This window comes from Pinus tabuliformis, chromosome 7, assembly GCF_031772625.1.
Source record: "Pinus tabuliformis cultivar Carrire ecotype Pingquan chromosome 7, CPIR1, whole genome shotgun sequence".
Lineage (NCBI taxonomy): Eukaryota > Viridiplantae > Streptophyta > Pinopsida > Pinales > Pinaceae > Pinus > Pinus tabuliformis.
The window spans coordinates 1,131,435,220-1,131,453,448 of NC_142293.1; the positions used below are offsets into that span (position 1 = coordinate 1,131,435,220).

An 18,229-nucleotide genomic window follows, 5' to 3' on the forward strand; every position below is an offset into this window, starting at 1 on the left:
ACTTCTCTAGAATGTACCTTATAGTTGCAAAGATTTACATTGCTCAAAGACATTTATGTTAGTCCAACTTTCTTTTTACTACATTCTTTAACGAATATATAAAAATTAATATTTTGATTGTATTTCATTATCAATATATTTCACTCTTTCTATTACCTTCAAGATTCCCTAACTCTTTTTAGCCTTCCTTTACGCCTCTGGGTACAATTACTAATTCATAAAACAAACAATTAAAAGAAACATCAAGAATCCCCACGCCACCACATTTCCCATGCCTTCCATTTAAGGTGGGAGGAATGAAAGTGTTAATTCCTAGCAAATTGATTATTGTATAGAGAATAATGCTTAGCAAACCCCAAATATCGATTTCCTTAACGGACTCTCAACTCAGTCCACATCCTATTTCCCATCAAATTACATAAATTTGAAGTGAGAGAAAGCAGCGAATGGCGTCAGAAGCAGTTAACAGTCATTAGCATCACCAATCAATGCATGTGATACGTGGGAAAGCCGAGGCTGTGAGTCAATGGAAGGGAAGGAATGTCTTGAAAATTTGAGATGTGTTGGCTCGACATTCGGTCAAAACAGTGCCAGGTGCACCAACAAGCCTTCGAGTAGCGTGCTCGAACAAGGTTGGAAGTTTTTTTTTGAACCTTTACTGTTTTGGTTAAGGCAGGAATGAGTTTCTGCTTGTGTAGGGTTTTTAAGGGTTTTCGACTGAGAACATTTCCTGTTCTCCCATTTGGCGAACCCCCACCTGCCACATAATATCATTCGGCGTTTCTTCGATCGACCTATTCACACATTCATCTTAGACAGACAAAATCGGATGTCTTTGGGCAAAGGGTGTGTTCATGTTTCCATACCATGAGAGCTTGTAAATGACATGGTTCAAGCATAATTTGCAATTGTTGAATGCCATAATTTTGATTATTGCACAACTTGATACAAACGCCACTGGTTTTGATACAATATCTTCTGATTTCCAATGATTGAATATGATAATTATTGAAGAATCTGCTGCGAACGCCATTGCTTTTGATATATAATTATGAAATAATGATGACAAGAGATGAGCATGTCTATTTGCTTTCTGGTTTGAACATATTTATCACAAGTCATGTTCATGACGAGTTTACCCAGTTTTCTTTAATAGTGAGATTTTTTTTTATTCTGGTGTGAGGTTGCTTATTTATTTATTTATTTCTCTGCAGGATTTTAGGACTATTAGATCGTCGCAGTTCAACTTCATTTTAGATTCTCCAGCGTCAGTCAATATTTGGCTCTTCTTTCCATTCGAATATAGTTGAACTCTATCTGTAGCCATGTTTGGTTCAGGTTCAACCCCTGCCTTTGGGGCAGGTTTTGGTTCTAGTTCCACCCCAGTTTTCGGTTCAAATACAGCTTCTGCTTTTGGTGCTAGCTCCTCTTCGCCATCTTTGTTTGGTTCTTCAACTCAGTCTGGTTTTGGTCTGCCAGGAATTACACCTTCGCCATTTGGTCAGTCAACGCCATCTCAAGCATTTGGGCAAACACAACCATCTCTGTTTGGACAGTCCACACCACAGCAGCAAGCATCTCCTTTTACCCAAACCCCATCATTTGGGCAAACCCAAACGTCTCTTTTTGGTGGAGCCCAGTCATCTCCTTTTGGGCAGTTTCAGACTCCGGCTTTTGGCGGAACTCAATCGTCTCCTTTCGGACAAACCCCACAATCAACTCCTGCCTTTGGCCAAACACAGGCATTGCAGTTTGGTACGCCTCAACAGTCCCTTTTCAGCAATAGCCAGTTAACAACTCAGATGGCACCAGTTGCGCCAGTGGTGACTCCTCTTCCGGACAGGGATATACAGGTTACTCTTCGGGAAGTTTTTATTTGATTAATTTGTACATTCAGTGTATTCACCTTTTACCTGATATTTGTCTCAGCACTTGCTTTGCTTTTTTTAGAAATAATGGAATGATTATGAAGACTATTCTATGGTGTAGGCAATCGTCGATGCATATAAAAGCGAGGCAGGGAATCCTAAATATGGTTTTAAGGTTGCTTCCGTTACCATAATTTTTCTCCCTTGTCACAGCTCTAACAAGGAAGACTTCTCAAGATTTTTACTGCACAGCATTAGTACCGAATGAGGTTTTCATTGACAACATTTATGCTGCAACTTGCAATCAACTGGGTAGATATGAAAGTAGTTTCATGGTCCTAGTTTATTTTTATTAACTTCCTATTCATTTGCAGCACTTTTTGCTCAGCGTGACTGATCCATCAATGCGAATCAAGCCAGTTGGTGTATCCGATGTAAGTTGTGATGAAGCTTTTTATAATCAAGTGTCCTGCAAGCTAATTTTATATAAGCTGATTCCAGAATTCAGAAGCTTGTGTTGACTTATTAACAAATATTTCAAACATTTGGTTCATTTTCAACCATTATATTATTTTCTCAGATAATGTGGGCAGAAGCAATGAATAAGCTGGAGGGCATGGAGAGTGCAGACCGAGAAAGGCTGTGGCCAGAATTGGTTCAAGGTTTCAAAGATCTCTCACGTCGGTTAAAGGTAAGATTTTTCTTTCCTAATCAGTAGAGGACTGCCATGCTGAATAATATTTTCCCATGCTTCAGTATTTTCGCAACTGTTTAACATCAGTCCAGAGATAAGTTGCATGTGAGCTTGAGCTAAGTGTCTCAAGGAGTTTACAAGCATCTTATCCTGCAATTTTTTTCCTCCCTCACATGAGCAAGGTATGCAAGCGGGCGAGTGCGTGCTCACGCTTGTTTGCAGCAGTTTATTCCATTATTCTCCTCTACTCTATCTTCAAATTTCACAATATTAAACCTAGAAATTTGTAGTCAATTGCTATGAAGTAAACCATGAATTAAAAATTTGCTGTCCCCATGTTTTATGCAGGGACATGAAAAATCTGTTTACTCTTGGAATATAATAAATAGAACAAAATATTTTGAGCAATTCCTAGAAGGCTTTGGATGCCCCGTTGAATACATATCTTGTGATAAAAGTGCACCCTGATGCCAGAACAACTTATACGTTAGCAAGTGCCCATTAAGGTATTAAGAAGACATAAACAAAAGCCCATAGGTGAGGTTGTTATTCTAGACTCATGGATCAAGTGTACATCCATTTAAGTCCCTGGTAACTCCTTAGTCTTACCTGTTGGAGAAAATGTAACTAAGTCCGGTCTTCATAAATGTAATTTTGATATTTGTAATTATTCAAGAAAAGAGAAATTATTTTTGTATTATTTGTCAATGAGTTTCTTGCTCATTGAAAATAGGTCAAGCACATTTTGAATTGTTTCTAGAGAGTCAAAGTCAAAATGTAATTATAATGAGGGCATGTTACATCGTGTAAGTCATCATACAAGGTCATGGGAACACCTCCAAGCATGGTCAAATCTTCTCCTAGCAGCAACGAAGTCTACAAGCAGCAAAACGATGGGTAAAATTGAATTATAGAGAAAAATTGTAAGTCGGCCTTAAGGACTGTCATGTCAGCTTGAAGAGGAGGGACAGACCTCTATTTACAGAGGCTGTCCACTCCTCAAAAGAACAAGAAACTTCTCTCTGAAATGCGCAAGCAAGAAGAAGACTTAAAGGACGAATAGAAGGCAAGGAAGAAGGCTACAAGGACAGCGAGTTAAGAAGACAAGGCAACGAAGGTATGCAGGACATTTCTGAAGCAGTTACAGCCACACATGCGAGGTCAAGGTAGGGTTGACTGCAGACATAACAGCATAAAAGAATAAGTAAACATATCTTACTGTTTTGGGTGGAAAACAAGGTCTACTAGGCCTCACTCTGCAAGCGAAGGAGAAGCCCTCATATACGAAGGAAGAAGGACTAAGATCGAAGAAGATAGGTCTGTTTCTAGGGCTAGAAACAGTTACATGTGCAAGGTGCAGGAAGGGTTTGACAGCAGTTTAAGGCAGAAGCATTACTATCCTCATTCAGATGTATACCTAGGCCTACAAGGTATCCAAAGAAAAGCGAAGAAGCCTCTATCTATAACGAAGTAAAGAAGCCCTAATATTCTAAGGTTTCCTAACCTAGAAGACAAAGTGATGGAAGACAGTGCTGGAAGTGACAGTGCAGAAGAAGGAAGGATTTGACTTATGCTTGGAGGATATCCTAGTCAAGGGTCTAGGGTTCGGCAGTTGTTCAAATAAGAAGCTTCTATAAGAGAAATCTTACAAAGGGTTTTCCTCTCAAGAGTGGAGAGGGTTTGTCCCTGGCAGAGAGCCAAATTCTATGTTCTTGTTATTTTGTTTTGGTAGCAGTTTGATGAAGCACACACATATGCACTAATAAGAAGAAGAAGTATAAGCTAATAAGAAAAGTAAAAGGACTTCACAAATTGTTATCAAGTCACAAAGAATCATCACACCACTACTTTGCCCTAGATTCTGTAACAGTGCCTACATGGCATGCAACCTATAATATTGGATCCAACACCTTAAGAGTATCCCATGGTTTCTTTTTCAGATAGATATATATCACAGATTTGTTATGGATTCATTTTTTCCATGGATATATTATGGATCCATATAAAAAATGGACATAGGATGATGAACTCTTGTAAGGTCTGTATGTTGTTGGTGCCCCTTTTCCAGTTTAAATGCATGAAGTAAAGTTTGTGCCCAAAGTTCCTTATTCCGGCTCTGCATTTAAGTCATATGCATTCTGGCTCTGCATTTAAGTCATATGCATGATTTTGAATTGATGATTATTCGAAATCATGCAGACAACGATGTAGTGGTTCTCTCTGGAATGCTAATGGGATGGTTTGTGATCATGGTTTTCCTTTCAAATCTATGTTTATGGTGTGATACCTGTCACCTCTCATATAACATGAAGTTTGCCCCAAGTTGAAGACCATGTGCAAGAAGGCTGCAGTTGGAGGTTTTATGGCCTTGGAGCCAACGTGCTGGTGCTTTGATCTACTTGTGGATTATCACCTTTTGTTGGAGGCTTGCTACTTGCATATGTGGAGTGTTTGGTGCCTTCATGGGGTTTTGCTTAGAAGTTAGCACAATGTACTCTTGATTAACCCATAGCACACCATGGAAGGAATACCCACTAACTAAGGGTTTTCCTAAGTATTATTGGTTATTTGTTGCTCTTTGATGTTGTGTGTTTGGTGGCTTGGCGTGCTTACATGGTTTCCCTAAGTTTCATGTTATGTTATTGCTTCATTATGTTGATTGAGAGCTCACTGAGGTGGTGCACTCACATTCTAGCACACACTTTCCTAGAGTCCATGCTTTGGATGGGTAAGTGCCTATTTGAAAGGGCCCCCCTTTGTTCTTTTCCTTCGACTATTCCATGGAGTTGAGGCATTTATTGAAGGCACACAACTTGCGCACAAACTTCTAGGATACTCAACATAATTTGAGGCCTTGGTAGCTAGATTAGGTCACATGCACGAGGATCTACACATTTGACCCCTTGGTTTGAGGAATGCCCGAATTATTGGGGCTATTGTTATCATGTGGTTGGCTTCTTGATATTATAGTTGACACATTTGTTGAGGAGGCATCATTGATAATGTTTATATCTCGGACAAGTGCTTCTGCATAGGCTGGGTGTCAAACATGCATAAGATATCCAAAATCCTCTGTAGGTGTTTGCTCATTAGGAGTAAGTGATCAATATGATTTATTTTTTCTAAGTCTAGCTTAGGAAAGATACATTGATTAATGTTGGCTATTGGGTTAAGTTTCTAAGGATAAATAATTTAATTCTTTAAGTGAATTAGCTCAAATTTCTACTATTGGTCCAAGTGGGTTAGTAATTAATTCCTAGCCATCTATCACTTTGGAGATTGGGGGTTAGGGATCTAGCTCAAGATGAAATTATAAAAGAAGCTGAAGGGAGAGGATGAAGTCGCATCAAATCATTTTTTGAGAGAGTGATTTTCACAAGAGTGAGAGACTTAAGACTAATAAGAAGAGAAAGATTTGCAGCAAGTTGATTTCAGGAGAAGGAAGAGGAGGTTGAGTTTGTGGAGAGAGAGAGGGCCAAGATTTGAAGGAGGCCAAAATTTGTGAGGGGTTGAGATTTTCCAGCTAGGCTTCCGTAGGGGTGAAAGAGAGATTTGCTCCACTGTGCAAGGGGCCGTATAGAGCTCGAAAAGGAAGGCCGATTTGTAGGTAGAGAGCCAAAATTTTCCTGGGCCAAGAATCTAATCTCCATTGGGTTGAATTCTTCAAGGGCCAAAAATCAGGTTATATTGTGATGTTTTTTTGTGTATCCTCTGAGGGTCAATTTCCCTGTTAGGGGAGCCCTAATTTTCTTGAGTTAATTAAAAGTGAAGGAAAATTTGTTGGGAAGAATTTCTTGCTATTTTTTGTGGCTGATTTTTTTGTTTTATTCCATTGCAAATTTGATTTGTGAAGTTAAAATACCAGTGTATTTATTTTCGATAGTTTCAGAAAATGATTGTATTGGATGAAATAATTTTTGGATATAAATTAATTGTTGAGAAAAATAAATCAGACCTAGTATTGAAAAGTTAACATGGTATTAGAGCACTAAAACTTTGAGGAGAAGGAAGATCAATTTGCCCTAGGGGTTTATACCAACAAAAGAAATTTTCAGCAATTATTTTCTAGGGTTTTGAGTATTTGATTTGGAAGGTGGGAGGATGGTTGCAAATGGACTAAAGTTTGAAGATTAGTTGGAGGGTGCATCCAAATTTAGTGCATGGAAAGAGATAATTACATTGGTGTTGATGGAGAATGGGATTTGGGAATTTGTTGAATAGACTTTCACTGCTCCAACTGATGTTGCACTATTGGCCATTCATAATCAAAGGGATGTGAAGGTTAGGAGAATCATCCTGGATGGGGTGAAGGATCATGTGATCCCTCATATCTCTAGGAAGAAGCCGGTTAGGGAAATTTGAGAGGCTCTGACTATAAGCTATATTAGAGTGATAATGCTAATAGAAAATGGTGTTGTAGGAGACATTGAGAAACACCAAGATGTCCAAGTCATATATAGTTGCCACATATCTTACTATGATCAGATAAGTTTGGATGAGTTGGCTACAGTTGGGGAGGCTGTGCTAGATCTAGAGTTGGCTACAGTTAGGGATGCTGGGGAGCATATGGGGGCTCCTAGGAGAATGTTTAGAGAGTGCATACCACCATAAAAGTTTTCTATCTACATGGCATTTATGAGTGACATTAGTGATTTCGAGCCTTCTAGCTTTGAGGAGGCAACTGACTAGCAGGTTTGGAGGAATGCCATGATGGAAGAGTGTTCTTCCATGATGAAGAATGATGTATGGGATATTGTGCCTAGGCTAGTAGGAAAATCAATTGCTAGTTCGAGATGAATTTTCAAGATGAAACAAATTGCAAATGGTAGCATCGAAAAGTATAAGGCTAAGTTCACGGTGATAGGTTTTTCCCAGACGAAGGGAGTATATTACGAGGAAACATTCCCTCCATTTGACAGATACACTTCTATCAGCGCTGTTGTGTCTATTGCCTCAGAGATGCGGTGGTGGACACATCAGATGGATGTGAAGACAACATTCCTTCACTAAGTGATTGAGGAGTAATTGCAGGGTTTTGAGGTGCATGGGAGAGATTCTTATGTATGCAACTTAAAGAAGGCTTTGTATGGTCTCAGGCAGACACCTATGACATAGTACTCGAGGATTGATGGGTATTTGGTAAGCATGGGCTTCGCCAAGAGTGAGGCATATTCCAACCCGCACTACATGCTAATTGGTGACGATCAGCTCATTCTGGTATTGTTGTGGATGACCTCTTTCTCATAGGATCAAAGAAGCTCATAGAGATGTGTAAGTGAGACGTAGCTGCAAATTTTGAGATGAAGAACAATGGCATGATGCATTACTTTTTGGGGTTGGATCTATGGCAATAGACAAGTGAGATCTTCCTTGGACAGGGGACATATGCAATTGAAATCTTGAAGAGATTTAGCATGGTGGTTTGCAGGCCTATGTCAACATCGATGATTACCATTCAGAGGAAGTTGAATGCTTATGAGTGAGAGTTGGTGGATCCCACGTGTTTTTTTGATGTATCTGGTCAATGCTAGGCGAGATATATGCTTTGCTGTGAACAAATTGAGCCAGTTTATGGTGGAGCTAAGGAGGGTTCATTGGATGGTAGTGAAGCATTTGTTCAAGGTATGGATTCAGGTATGTCAGGAGTGGTGGAGTGTAGTTAGTAGGCTATACAAACTTAGATTGGGTTGGGAGTGCCATGGATAGGAAGAGCACCTCTAGGTGCTATTTTAGTTTGGGGTCAACAAAGATCTCATGGTTCAACAAGAAGCAGTTTTTCGTGGCACTTAGTTCAATAGAGGTAGAATATATGGCAACTAGCTTGGCGAGTTGTGAGGTCATTTGGCTTTGCAAGATGCTTATAGGGTTATTTGGTCTCGAGTTGGCTCCGATAGTGATCACTGTGACAACTAGAGCAATATGAAGCTCTCGGAGAATCCAGTGTTTCATGATAGGTCCAAGCATATAGAGATCAAATATCATTTCATCAGAGACAAATTCTAGAGGGAAGTTGTGAAGCTCAAGTATATCTCCAAGGATGAGCAGGTGGCAGACATTCTCACCAAGTCACTGGTGAAGGGAAAGTTTGCGTTTTACAAAGATAAACTGTGGGTGGTGTAGAACACCTTCCTCGCTAGGAGGGAGTGTTGATGTTTATAACTCAGATAGCAACTTCTGCACAGGTTAGGTGTCAAGCATGCAAAATATGCCCAAAATCCTCTTTAGGTGCTTGCTTATGAGAGGTAAGTGATTAATATGATTTCTTTCCTAAGTTTAACTTACCTAAAGTACATTGATTAATTTAATTGATTAATGTTGGCTATTGGGCTAAGTTTCTAAGGATAAATAATTTAGTTATTTAAGTGAATTAGATCAAATCTGTACCATTTGATCTAATTGGTTAGGAATTAATCCTAACGATCTATCACTTTGGAATTTTGGGGTTAGGGAGTTAACTCAAAATGAAATTATAAAAGAAGCCTAAGGGGGACGATGAAGACACATCAAATCATTTCTTAAGAGTGATTTTTGCAAGAGAATGAGGCTCAAGGTTGAAGAGAAGAGAAAGGTGTGTAGTGAGGTGATTCTAGGAGATAGAAGAGGAGGTTGAGTTTGTAGGGAGAGAGAGAGAGAGAGGGCGAAGATTTGGAGGCCGAAATTTGTGAGGGGTCGGGATTTTCTAGCTAAGCTTGTGCAGGAGTGAAAGATAGATTTTCTCCAATGTGCAAGGGGCTGTGCAGAGCAAGGAAAAGGAGGTTGAAACTTGATATGCAGGTATATGAGCCAAAATTTTCCAGTGCTGAGAATCTAATTTGTAGTCGGTAGAATTCTTTAGGAGTCACAATTTCCAAGGGGCGTAAAATTAGGTTCTATTGTGTTGTATTTTTTGTGTATTTTTTGAGGGTCAGTTTCCCTGTTAGGGAAGCCTAATTTTCCTATGTTAATGAAAAGTGAAGGAAAATTTGTTGGGAAAAATTTTCTACTATTTCTTGTGGTTGATTTTTTGATTTATTTCTGCTACAAATTTTATATGTGCATTTTTTTTTAACAAAGTCGGTTACTAGATTTCTATTCCAAAAAAAGAAAAAGAGGGAGGCATGCTTCCATTACATCAAGGCAAAATGGAGAGAGGCGTCCTGGAAGAAAAATAGAGGGCAAACATTCCCTATCTTCCAAGCCCTTCCCCTTTTGATTCTGAGGTTACTAATTGCACTATCCTTATAAATACATACAAACTGATTCAACAACAATTTACACTTACATAACATAAAAAACTATTAGCGGAAGAACTTTGCAGAAAAGAGAGGAATGGAGAAATAACAACTAATTTTTGTTGACTGAGGGTTCCTGATGGGACTGAGGCCAGTTCTTGTTGCTTTGAATGTTAGAATTTTCTCCTATCTGATTAATAAGTAAGCTCTTCAAATAGTTGATCGTATCCTCCATATGCTTACACTTTTGTTTTAGAGCTGACATTTCTTTCCTCTGCTCTTCCAGTTGTCTCTTTAGAAAGGAATTCTCAGATTTTGCTTCAAATTTGTAGTCTTTGACTGTTTCTCTGATCTGTTCGATCATGTATTTGTTAGCTCTACAGACTGCGTAGTTCTCGCACTTTGGAACATTTGCAAGTGGGTTCCATTCCATTTTTCCTAAGGGATGTAAGCGACCATTCCAGCAGGGAAGAGAAGGGGAAATAAGAAACAAAGAATAGAAACAAAAACTTCCACTAGACAGGCCTGCAAAGACCAACAACTGCCAGGGAGAGGAAAGCAGAGCACCGAAAGTAGATGCCACCAGAGTTGCGTGAAGGCTAATGAATATGGAATTAAGCCTCCAAAGCTACGTGAAGGCTAATGAATGTGGAATTAAGCCTCCAGAGTTGCGCGAAGGCTAATGAATTTGGAATTAAGCCTCCAGAGTTGCGTGAAGGCTAGAGCCACCAGAGTTGTACGAAGGCAAATGGTTATGGAATTTAGCTACCAGAGCTGCGCGAAGGCAAATGGTTATGGAATTTAGCCACCAGAGCTGCGCGAAGGGGAGAAGCGAGACTAAGATAGAGTAGATAAGCTCATTCCCCAAAGGGGTGCAACGATAGTTACAGGAAATTAGATTACGACTTCTGAGACAATGAGGAAAGAAAGGGAGGGCGAAGATGACAAAGATAAAATCAATTGAGTGGAGGGGGAGTATATAAAGCTGCGCAACAGGCCACTTCAGGAAAGAGAACTTTAGCATTTCACGGGAAGCTTGAGTAGTTGCTATTCGCTTGATAGCCATAGTCTGACTATACTGTCTGTTCTTGGAGATTTCCTTGGATTTCCTGATCTTTTGAATTCTAGCCTTTCGAGTTGAAGTGACTGTTGCCCACCTTGATGTCCTAGTCTTGAGTGCTATTCTCTGCACATGGAGGCATGAGGTCCTATGGAATCGATTTCTGAGAAATCTCATTATCAATTCTAGATTCTCCCATAGGACGGTTGACAACAAGATTAGCCTGCATATCAGCGATACGATTATTTTCTCTAAGGATATGATTGAAGGTGACTTCACCAAGAAACTGAAAATTTTTCCCACCCTTTTTGTTATTTGACTCAAAGCCTTGTTCTTGAGGCTTCTACTTTCCACCATCGATTGGATTATTATTGCAGAGTCCCCCATTATAACTAGATTCTTCATACTTCGCTGCCTTAAGATTTCCGTTCCCAAGAGGAGGCCATATGCTTCTGCCCTGTTGTTGGTTAGTTCTCCTAATCCCCATTCATATGTGATGGGATTTTTCCCTCCTAGGTCGAAAAGTATACCTCCCGCTCCAGCCTTGCCTGGATTGGACTTAGAAGCTTTGTCAAACAGTAAGCAGGGCCTATTTAAGTTTTCTGACCATGTTTTGAATTCCTCTTTTTTAATTTTGATTTTCCAGTTCTGAATGATGTTAGGAGATTTGCTGATGTTTATTTTTTGTTGCTTGCTCATCGCGAATTCGGCCCAGACTCTTTCCTCTTGCTGCATGTGTTTGACATCTATTGCTTTAGCTCCTTTGGAGTTGATGAGTTTAGTTGACATGCTCCAAGTTTTAGCCAGAACTGTTCTGGTGTTTGGAGTGCGATCTTTAAAGATCCTCTGATTTCTTTCTAACTAGATTTGCCAACACATAAATGAGGGCAAACTCAGCCAATATCTTTTAACTGTTTCTTTATTTTTGAAAGTATATGGATACCTTTTTCCCCAGGTTGATAAAAGCTCATGTAAAGGCTGCGATTGCAGAATACTAACCTCCAAGGGACTAACTAGCCCTTGCCAGCAGACACGAGCAAAAGGGCACCCCACAAAGAGATGCTGGATATTTTCTTCACTCCCTTGGCACATTGCACAACGTGATGGGCCTTCATAACCTTTCTTTTTAAGATTATCAGCAATCAAAATTTTGCCTTTGAGAAGTGTCCACATGAACACTTTGAGTTTTGGCAGGGTTTCAATTTTCCATGCCACCCTCCAGTATTCCCAGTCTCGATTTCCATGCTGATGTAAGGTGGCATATCCAAATTTGACTGAGAAATCCCCTCCATCAGGGTCCCATCGAAGAGTATATTTTGTGTCTAGACTCAGAGGAGCAACCCCCTTAAGATGAGAGATTAGGGACTTCCACTAAGGGACAAGGCCTAGAGGGGGGTTGAGAATCCTCCAATCCCCCCATTCTCCACCTCTCCAAAGAGAGATGTCATCCAGAGTAATGATTCCTTTTGTTTTCATCCACCTTCTCAGATCATGAAGATTTTCTTGACAGGCTATAGGCTGATTTCCCATTATTCGTTCCTTCCAGATTTTGAGAAATTTTATATGTGCATTGTGAAGTTAAAATACTAGTGTATTTATTTTCAACAGTTTTGGTGAAAGATTTCATTGTGTGAATTAATTTTTAGGGATAAAATAATTGTTGAGAAAAATAAATCAGATCCGGTGTTGAAAAGTTAACAATCACCACCTTGCACACATATCTAGAGTGCCTTCCTTGACCTATGGTTCTAGATGTAGTTGATGGTTTTGGCACATGGTTTCACCCTATGGCACATGTTTTAAGCCTTTTTTCACTTGTAATAAAAGCGTCTTACCTCTCATGCGCATTTTACTAGGATGCATCATTTATGGAGGAGTTTATTGGTGCAATGGAGAGAATGTTCTACCTACCTTTGCTATTTTGGGAATGATTTGAGGTTTTCGAGGCATTGATCAAGTAGAGCACTCCCCTGTTTATGGCACCATTAGCACATTTATTGATGTATCATAATTTTTTCGGCACATTATTTTGGTGCGCCCACCTATGGGAGGAGTAACTTAATATTTTGGCCCTAGATCCAGGGGAGGCCTTAACCACTATTTTACACAACATTTAAGGGTGCACCTACTCCAAGGACTTCTAGGAGTAACTTAATATTCTGGTCCTAGATCCAAGGGAGGCCTTAACCACTATTTTACACATCATTTAAGGGTGCACCTACTTCAATAATTACTTAACATTATTTTTTGGTTAAGGGCTTCCTTGGAGAGTGCCCTCTTTATTGGTGATTGACACTTGGCATTTTAACAATCTTAAGAAGCAATGGCTCCTCTTAAAGAGTGCCTCTATTCTTTTGATTTGGCATCAATTCATATTTGATTGAAGGTGGATATCGAAGACACTTTGTAGGGTGTTCCAAAGGGGAAGAGGAACAGTGGCAGGAGGTGATTACTTTCTTGGTCAAAGAGACTTAATTAAAGGAAGAGAGAGAGACATGTGGGATCCCTTTCATTGTTCCACTGCTTTAGTATTTTGTTGGGTGTTTTTGTCTTGGAGAGCCCATCATGTAGCTTGTTGATATTTTTCTAGTATTCCCTTTCATTGTTACACTACTCTAGTATTTTGTTGGGTGTTCTTGTCTCAAGGAGTCAATCATGTAGCTTGTTGATATTTTTCTAGTATTTTATTTGGAGAAGAAAGTGGATCTAGATTCCACAAAATAATATTTTATTGCAAAAAAGATTGAGCTCAAATCTATATGTGGATTTGCTCCCTCCATTGTTATTGGTGGTTAGATTAATGAATAACACCTTTTTTGAGCCTAGTTGAATATCCTAGGAAGGTGAATGAAGGTGAATGCAATTGTAAGAGCTTCTATGTAAGTGTGGCTTCCATTTTCTCCCATATTGATGAATATATATTGCTGAAATTCACATCTAATTCTGCTGTAATAAGGGTTTCATAATAAGGGAGTATCGTTGGAGCAGAGCATTGGATGAGGTGTTTCGTATTTAACTTTCTTGCAATTTTTACTCTTAAGTTAGTTCATTATGTGATGTCAATTTATTGAAAAGTAGAGCATGTATAAATATTTTGGGGTAAGACCCACCCTCTATATATTAAGCATACACACAAGTAGAGAACCTCTGAAAGGGCCCACCGACTTGTATTTTTAGCAATATTGTTTGTTATTTATAGGTGAGATTTGCATGTTGTAACGACACTTTGTCCGCATTCATCTATTTTCATTCCTCTTGGTTTCTTTTTATTGATTCCATTTGCCCTAGGAGGATAGGTACTAATATCGGTTGTACATCCAGTTTATTTTCCTATATTATTGTTTTTGTTTTATTAAAGCAACTATTCATTTTAACATAAGCCCCCTTTGCATAGAGCTTTAGTAATCGTCAATGTTCCACCAAGTTTCTGGGATGGGTGAGCGCGAAGTGAGGAGATGCAAATGGGGAGTGTGTGGAAGCACCCCAAAACTTTGGGGAAACTTAGGGGGAACAGGGGATGTCGAGGTCCCTAGCATAGGGGTCCCTTGTCTCTAAAAATGTAAAAATATAAACGATAAAATCCCAATAATAACAATACATCACATGTAAATTCATCACTATGCAATGTAAGTACTAAATAATAAACAATAAAATAATACAAAATTCAAATTTGTGAGTGATATAAACATGATTTAGATTCATATTCAATAATGAAATATATTGATTCATAAACCATAAATGAAACATAAATAGTAAAATATTGATACAGTGATTTCATTTCATCATTATAGAATCTATTTAATAATAAGAAAAATATTAGATGCTAAAGTCTGAAATAGTAAATTGAAATCACTCAAACTCATAAACAATAGTGACAACTACAAGCCAAAGACTGGATCTAAGGTTGTCAGTATCTTGAGCCAAGACTCAAAAGTTAAAATTGAAAATTAACAATGGACAATGTCCATTGAAAATAAAATGAGCATTTAGGAGTGAAAGCGAATACAAGGTAAATAAAAGTGATTTTTTTTTTTTTTTTTTTTTTTAAGCGTATATAGGCAAAAGGTTTGGGGGATGCCTAGTAGTCCCCCTTTTGTGCGAGGATGCCCAACAATCCCTCTCTTGTGTGGGGATGCCTAGAAGCACCCTTTTTCGAGGGGGATGCCTAGAAGTCCCTCCTTTTGTGGGGGGGTGCCTAGAAACACCCTTTTTCGAGGGGGATGCCCAACAACACCCCTTCTCTTGGAGGAATGCCCAGAACTCCCCCCTTTGGGGAAACATGTCCCCCACTACGGGGAACAATTTCCCCCCACATTTCCCCAAAAGGGAGATGTGGGGAAACATTTCTCTAGGTGCCTCCGTATCCTGTGAACGTGGTAAACATGGGGGGTGCCCCCTGGAGACATGCCCCCATGGAACACTAGTAATACTAACCCTAGGGCATACCTCCCTTCTAATAGAGAGACAAACTCAAGTGAGAATATATGCTATTGTGGTGATAGTGACAATCCTCGGGTGAAAGATCATTACAGCATGTATTGACCATTGGGACTTTGTAGCTTTCGTGTAAGATCAATCAATAACATTTTAGCGTCGTTTCTGAGGACAAAGTCTAGTTCCTATTGTTTAATAGATTTGCTACAATTGAGTTGATGAAGGTTTGTATGTGGAGATCATACTCTCATCTGGTGACTCCATTATTGAAGAAATTATTGCCTATAGAGGTTAGAACATCCAATATAGTTGAAGACACATTTGAAGACTCACATTGGCAATTCCACAACGTTGGTATGAGGTATGATGGTTAATTTGTCTTTAGATTTATATTAGTACTTAATTTTAAATATTGAAATGAAGAAATATGGCCAAGTTGTATGCTCCATTGGAATTTTCATGCATTCTGGTATATCCACATAAGCTCCATTATCAAATTTGGAAGGAGCATGCTCCAAGATTTTATGGATCCCATTATATGGATTCACAATTTGTTACATCATTCATTGATATTATTTGTAAATTTCAATGTTGTCCATGAAGATATCAAGATGAAGATGTTTGCACTTTCATTGAAAAGGAAAGGTGCATGGGAATGGTATTATGATTTCAGCCCAAAGGAGATAACTTCATTTCCATAGGAAATTTCAGGTCTATATTTATAATGGAGAAGTGCATGTTTTAAATGATGCACATGTTTTGGTTGAGATTTGTTATAAGATGAAAGAGCAATTTGATGCTTGCATGTGAGAATGATGCTTCAAGGTTTCTCTTGGATAAAATTGAGGATAAACATGATATAATACTATTCTTGGGTGAGTATGTTATGAAGAAGTACGATATACTAGCCCTTATAAAGCTTGAAGCTCATAAGGGAGACCAACATTCTCTTTCATGACCATGAAGAAGATATTGGTGATGAAAGGTTAAGGGAAGGCAAGCATCCATTGCATTCTCTCTTGAGGTCGAAGGTTTGGTATGTCCTTTGATGACCCAAAATGGATCCGAACTAATGCATGGGTAAGGCTCAATACTTGCAAGACAATTTCGACAATTAACCAAAGCTAGGCAAGCTATGCAAAACAATGAAATTGTAAAGTTGAAGAAGGCAAAAACAAATGTGAGAGGAAAGTAAAGAAGAGTTAAATAAAAATAAAACAAAAAGATAGGAGATAAGGTTGAGGAATGGTAAGTGAAGGGGCATGGTTGATGTCCTTCCCCATACCCCCAACTCTCCCTATTTTATCCTTTACTCTTATTCTTAGAGAGCCATGAGAGCATTGTACTAGAGAGTGTTTGGGCGGATTTCAGGGAACCTGTTGAGAAATCACGTTGCTTGCATTTTAGGGTTGATTTCTCTTACATGATAATTACTTGTGAATATATGTTGGTTTCTTATTAAAGTTTATGTTCTCTTATTCATCAAGCAATTACCAGAACATAGAAACATGAAGATCACAAGAGACAAAGAACACAAAAGTTTAGGCTCCAAGCTAGGGCAAAATCCCACAAGGGGGAAAACCCTAAAACTCCTCTTCTTGTAGAATCAAATCAAAGTGAGATATCCATGACTCAAGACCAAGACAAGACTCCAACCTTCAAGAAGCCCAGTCAAAACCCTCCTTCAAGATATTCTTCCATCAACAAGGTCAACATCAAATATAGTAACAGGTACAACAACAAGTTCATCACTAGCAACAACCTTTAATATTACAACCGGAGACATGCGAGCTTCAACAAAGAACATACTTTGGCCTCTCCCTTTCTCTTTCCTTAACTTTGCTCCCTTTCTTGTTCTAATGTAGAAGAATATATGAATAGATGCCTCACGTTCCTGTCTCCAAATAAGCTCAACTTATCCTTTATTTATACTTGTCCAATGTAAGTCGAATGGGTGTCTCTTCCTGGGTAGGACCGACTTGACAGGCAGAGCTGACTTGGCTTCTTGAGGTGATTTGACCCAAATTACATTTTTGAAAATTCTTTTTCCCTTTTCTTACAAGAAGTCCAAATAGGACTTTGACTCAATTACAATTCTTTGACTCAATAAACCCTAGAAGCATGAAATAATAATAATAATAATAAAAATAAAATTTTCTTTTTTATTCTTTTTACGTTTTACATGAAATACATATTGATACAAGTGTAATGATAGTTATGAAGACCAAAGCTAGTTACATTTTCAACACGCCATCTTAACTAGGGAGGTATTCCTTACTCCCTCTCAACTAGGGAGACACATCCACAAGCCTTAAACTTGTCTCATCCACCAACTACTTGTTCTTCTGTGGAGATCTAGTTGTAGCTTGTAGGGATCCTATCTCAGATCACATCATACCGAGATTCGACCTTCCTAGATCTTTGTCAATCTTCACATAGCCCTATCATGTCATCAAAACATCTTATGGAGCAAAACTCTTTTAACTTGATCCCACAAGCCTTCATTTCTTTCTTCGTCTTGCAACAGGATTATGCTCTCACATTTTTCAAAGGGATTATAACAGCTTCCAATCATTAGTAGCAATAGTCAAACCAATCAATGTAGAGCTAGTCATAGCTTCCTCTTTTCGGCTTAGATGGGTGATCTACTTCTTGACCAATATCGAATCCAATATATCACGACTTCTTGTATTAGTTCATTGCCTTTTTTCCCTTATATTTCTGTTATAAATTCTTCCTAGAAGCCATACCATATTCAATTTCGAATAGTAAGATCCTTTCAGTCATTTTCTGCCTCGAGTTCCCTCTGAAATCGACATTGTTTTCTTCCTCACATTGTCTAGTAGCTGAAGTAGGTGAACTTCCATCTAATTGATTTTTCCTTCCTCCTTAATCTTCATGCTTTGCCATGATCTCCCAATTCTTCCATCTACTTGATCAAGCCTAGTTAGATCATTGTCAC

The 18,229-nt window shown here is 38.8% G+C and overlaps 1 protein-coding gene across 3 annotated transcripts in view; it reads left to right on the top strand.

Annotated features, from left to right (window-relative positions):
- Nucleotides 1-392: 392 nt before the first annotated feature.
- LOC149251496 (nuclear pore complex protein) overlaps nt 393-18,229 on the top strand; it is a 107,730-nt gene continuing 89,893 nt past the window's right edge. Inside the window, exons 1-5 of one of the 3 annotated variants that reach the window (XM_089459465.1) lie at nt 393-632; nt 1,215-1,853; nt 1,990-2,043; nt 2,243-2,302; nt 2,449-2,559. In XM_089459465.1, the coding sequence (XP_089315591.1) occupies nt 1,326-1,853; nt 1,990-2,043; nt 2,243-2,302; nt 2,449-2,559 (753 nt within the window). In that variant the 5' untranslated portion in view covers nt 393-632; nt 1,215-1,325. The other 2 variants (XM_089459466.1, XM_089459464.1) reach the window with 2 other exon arrangements.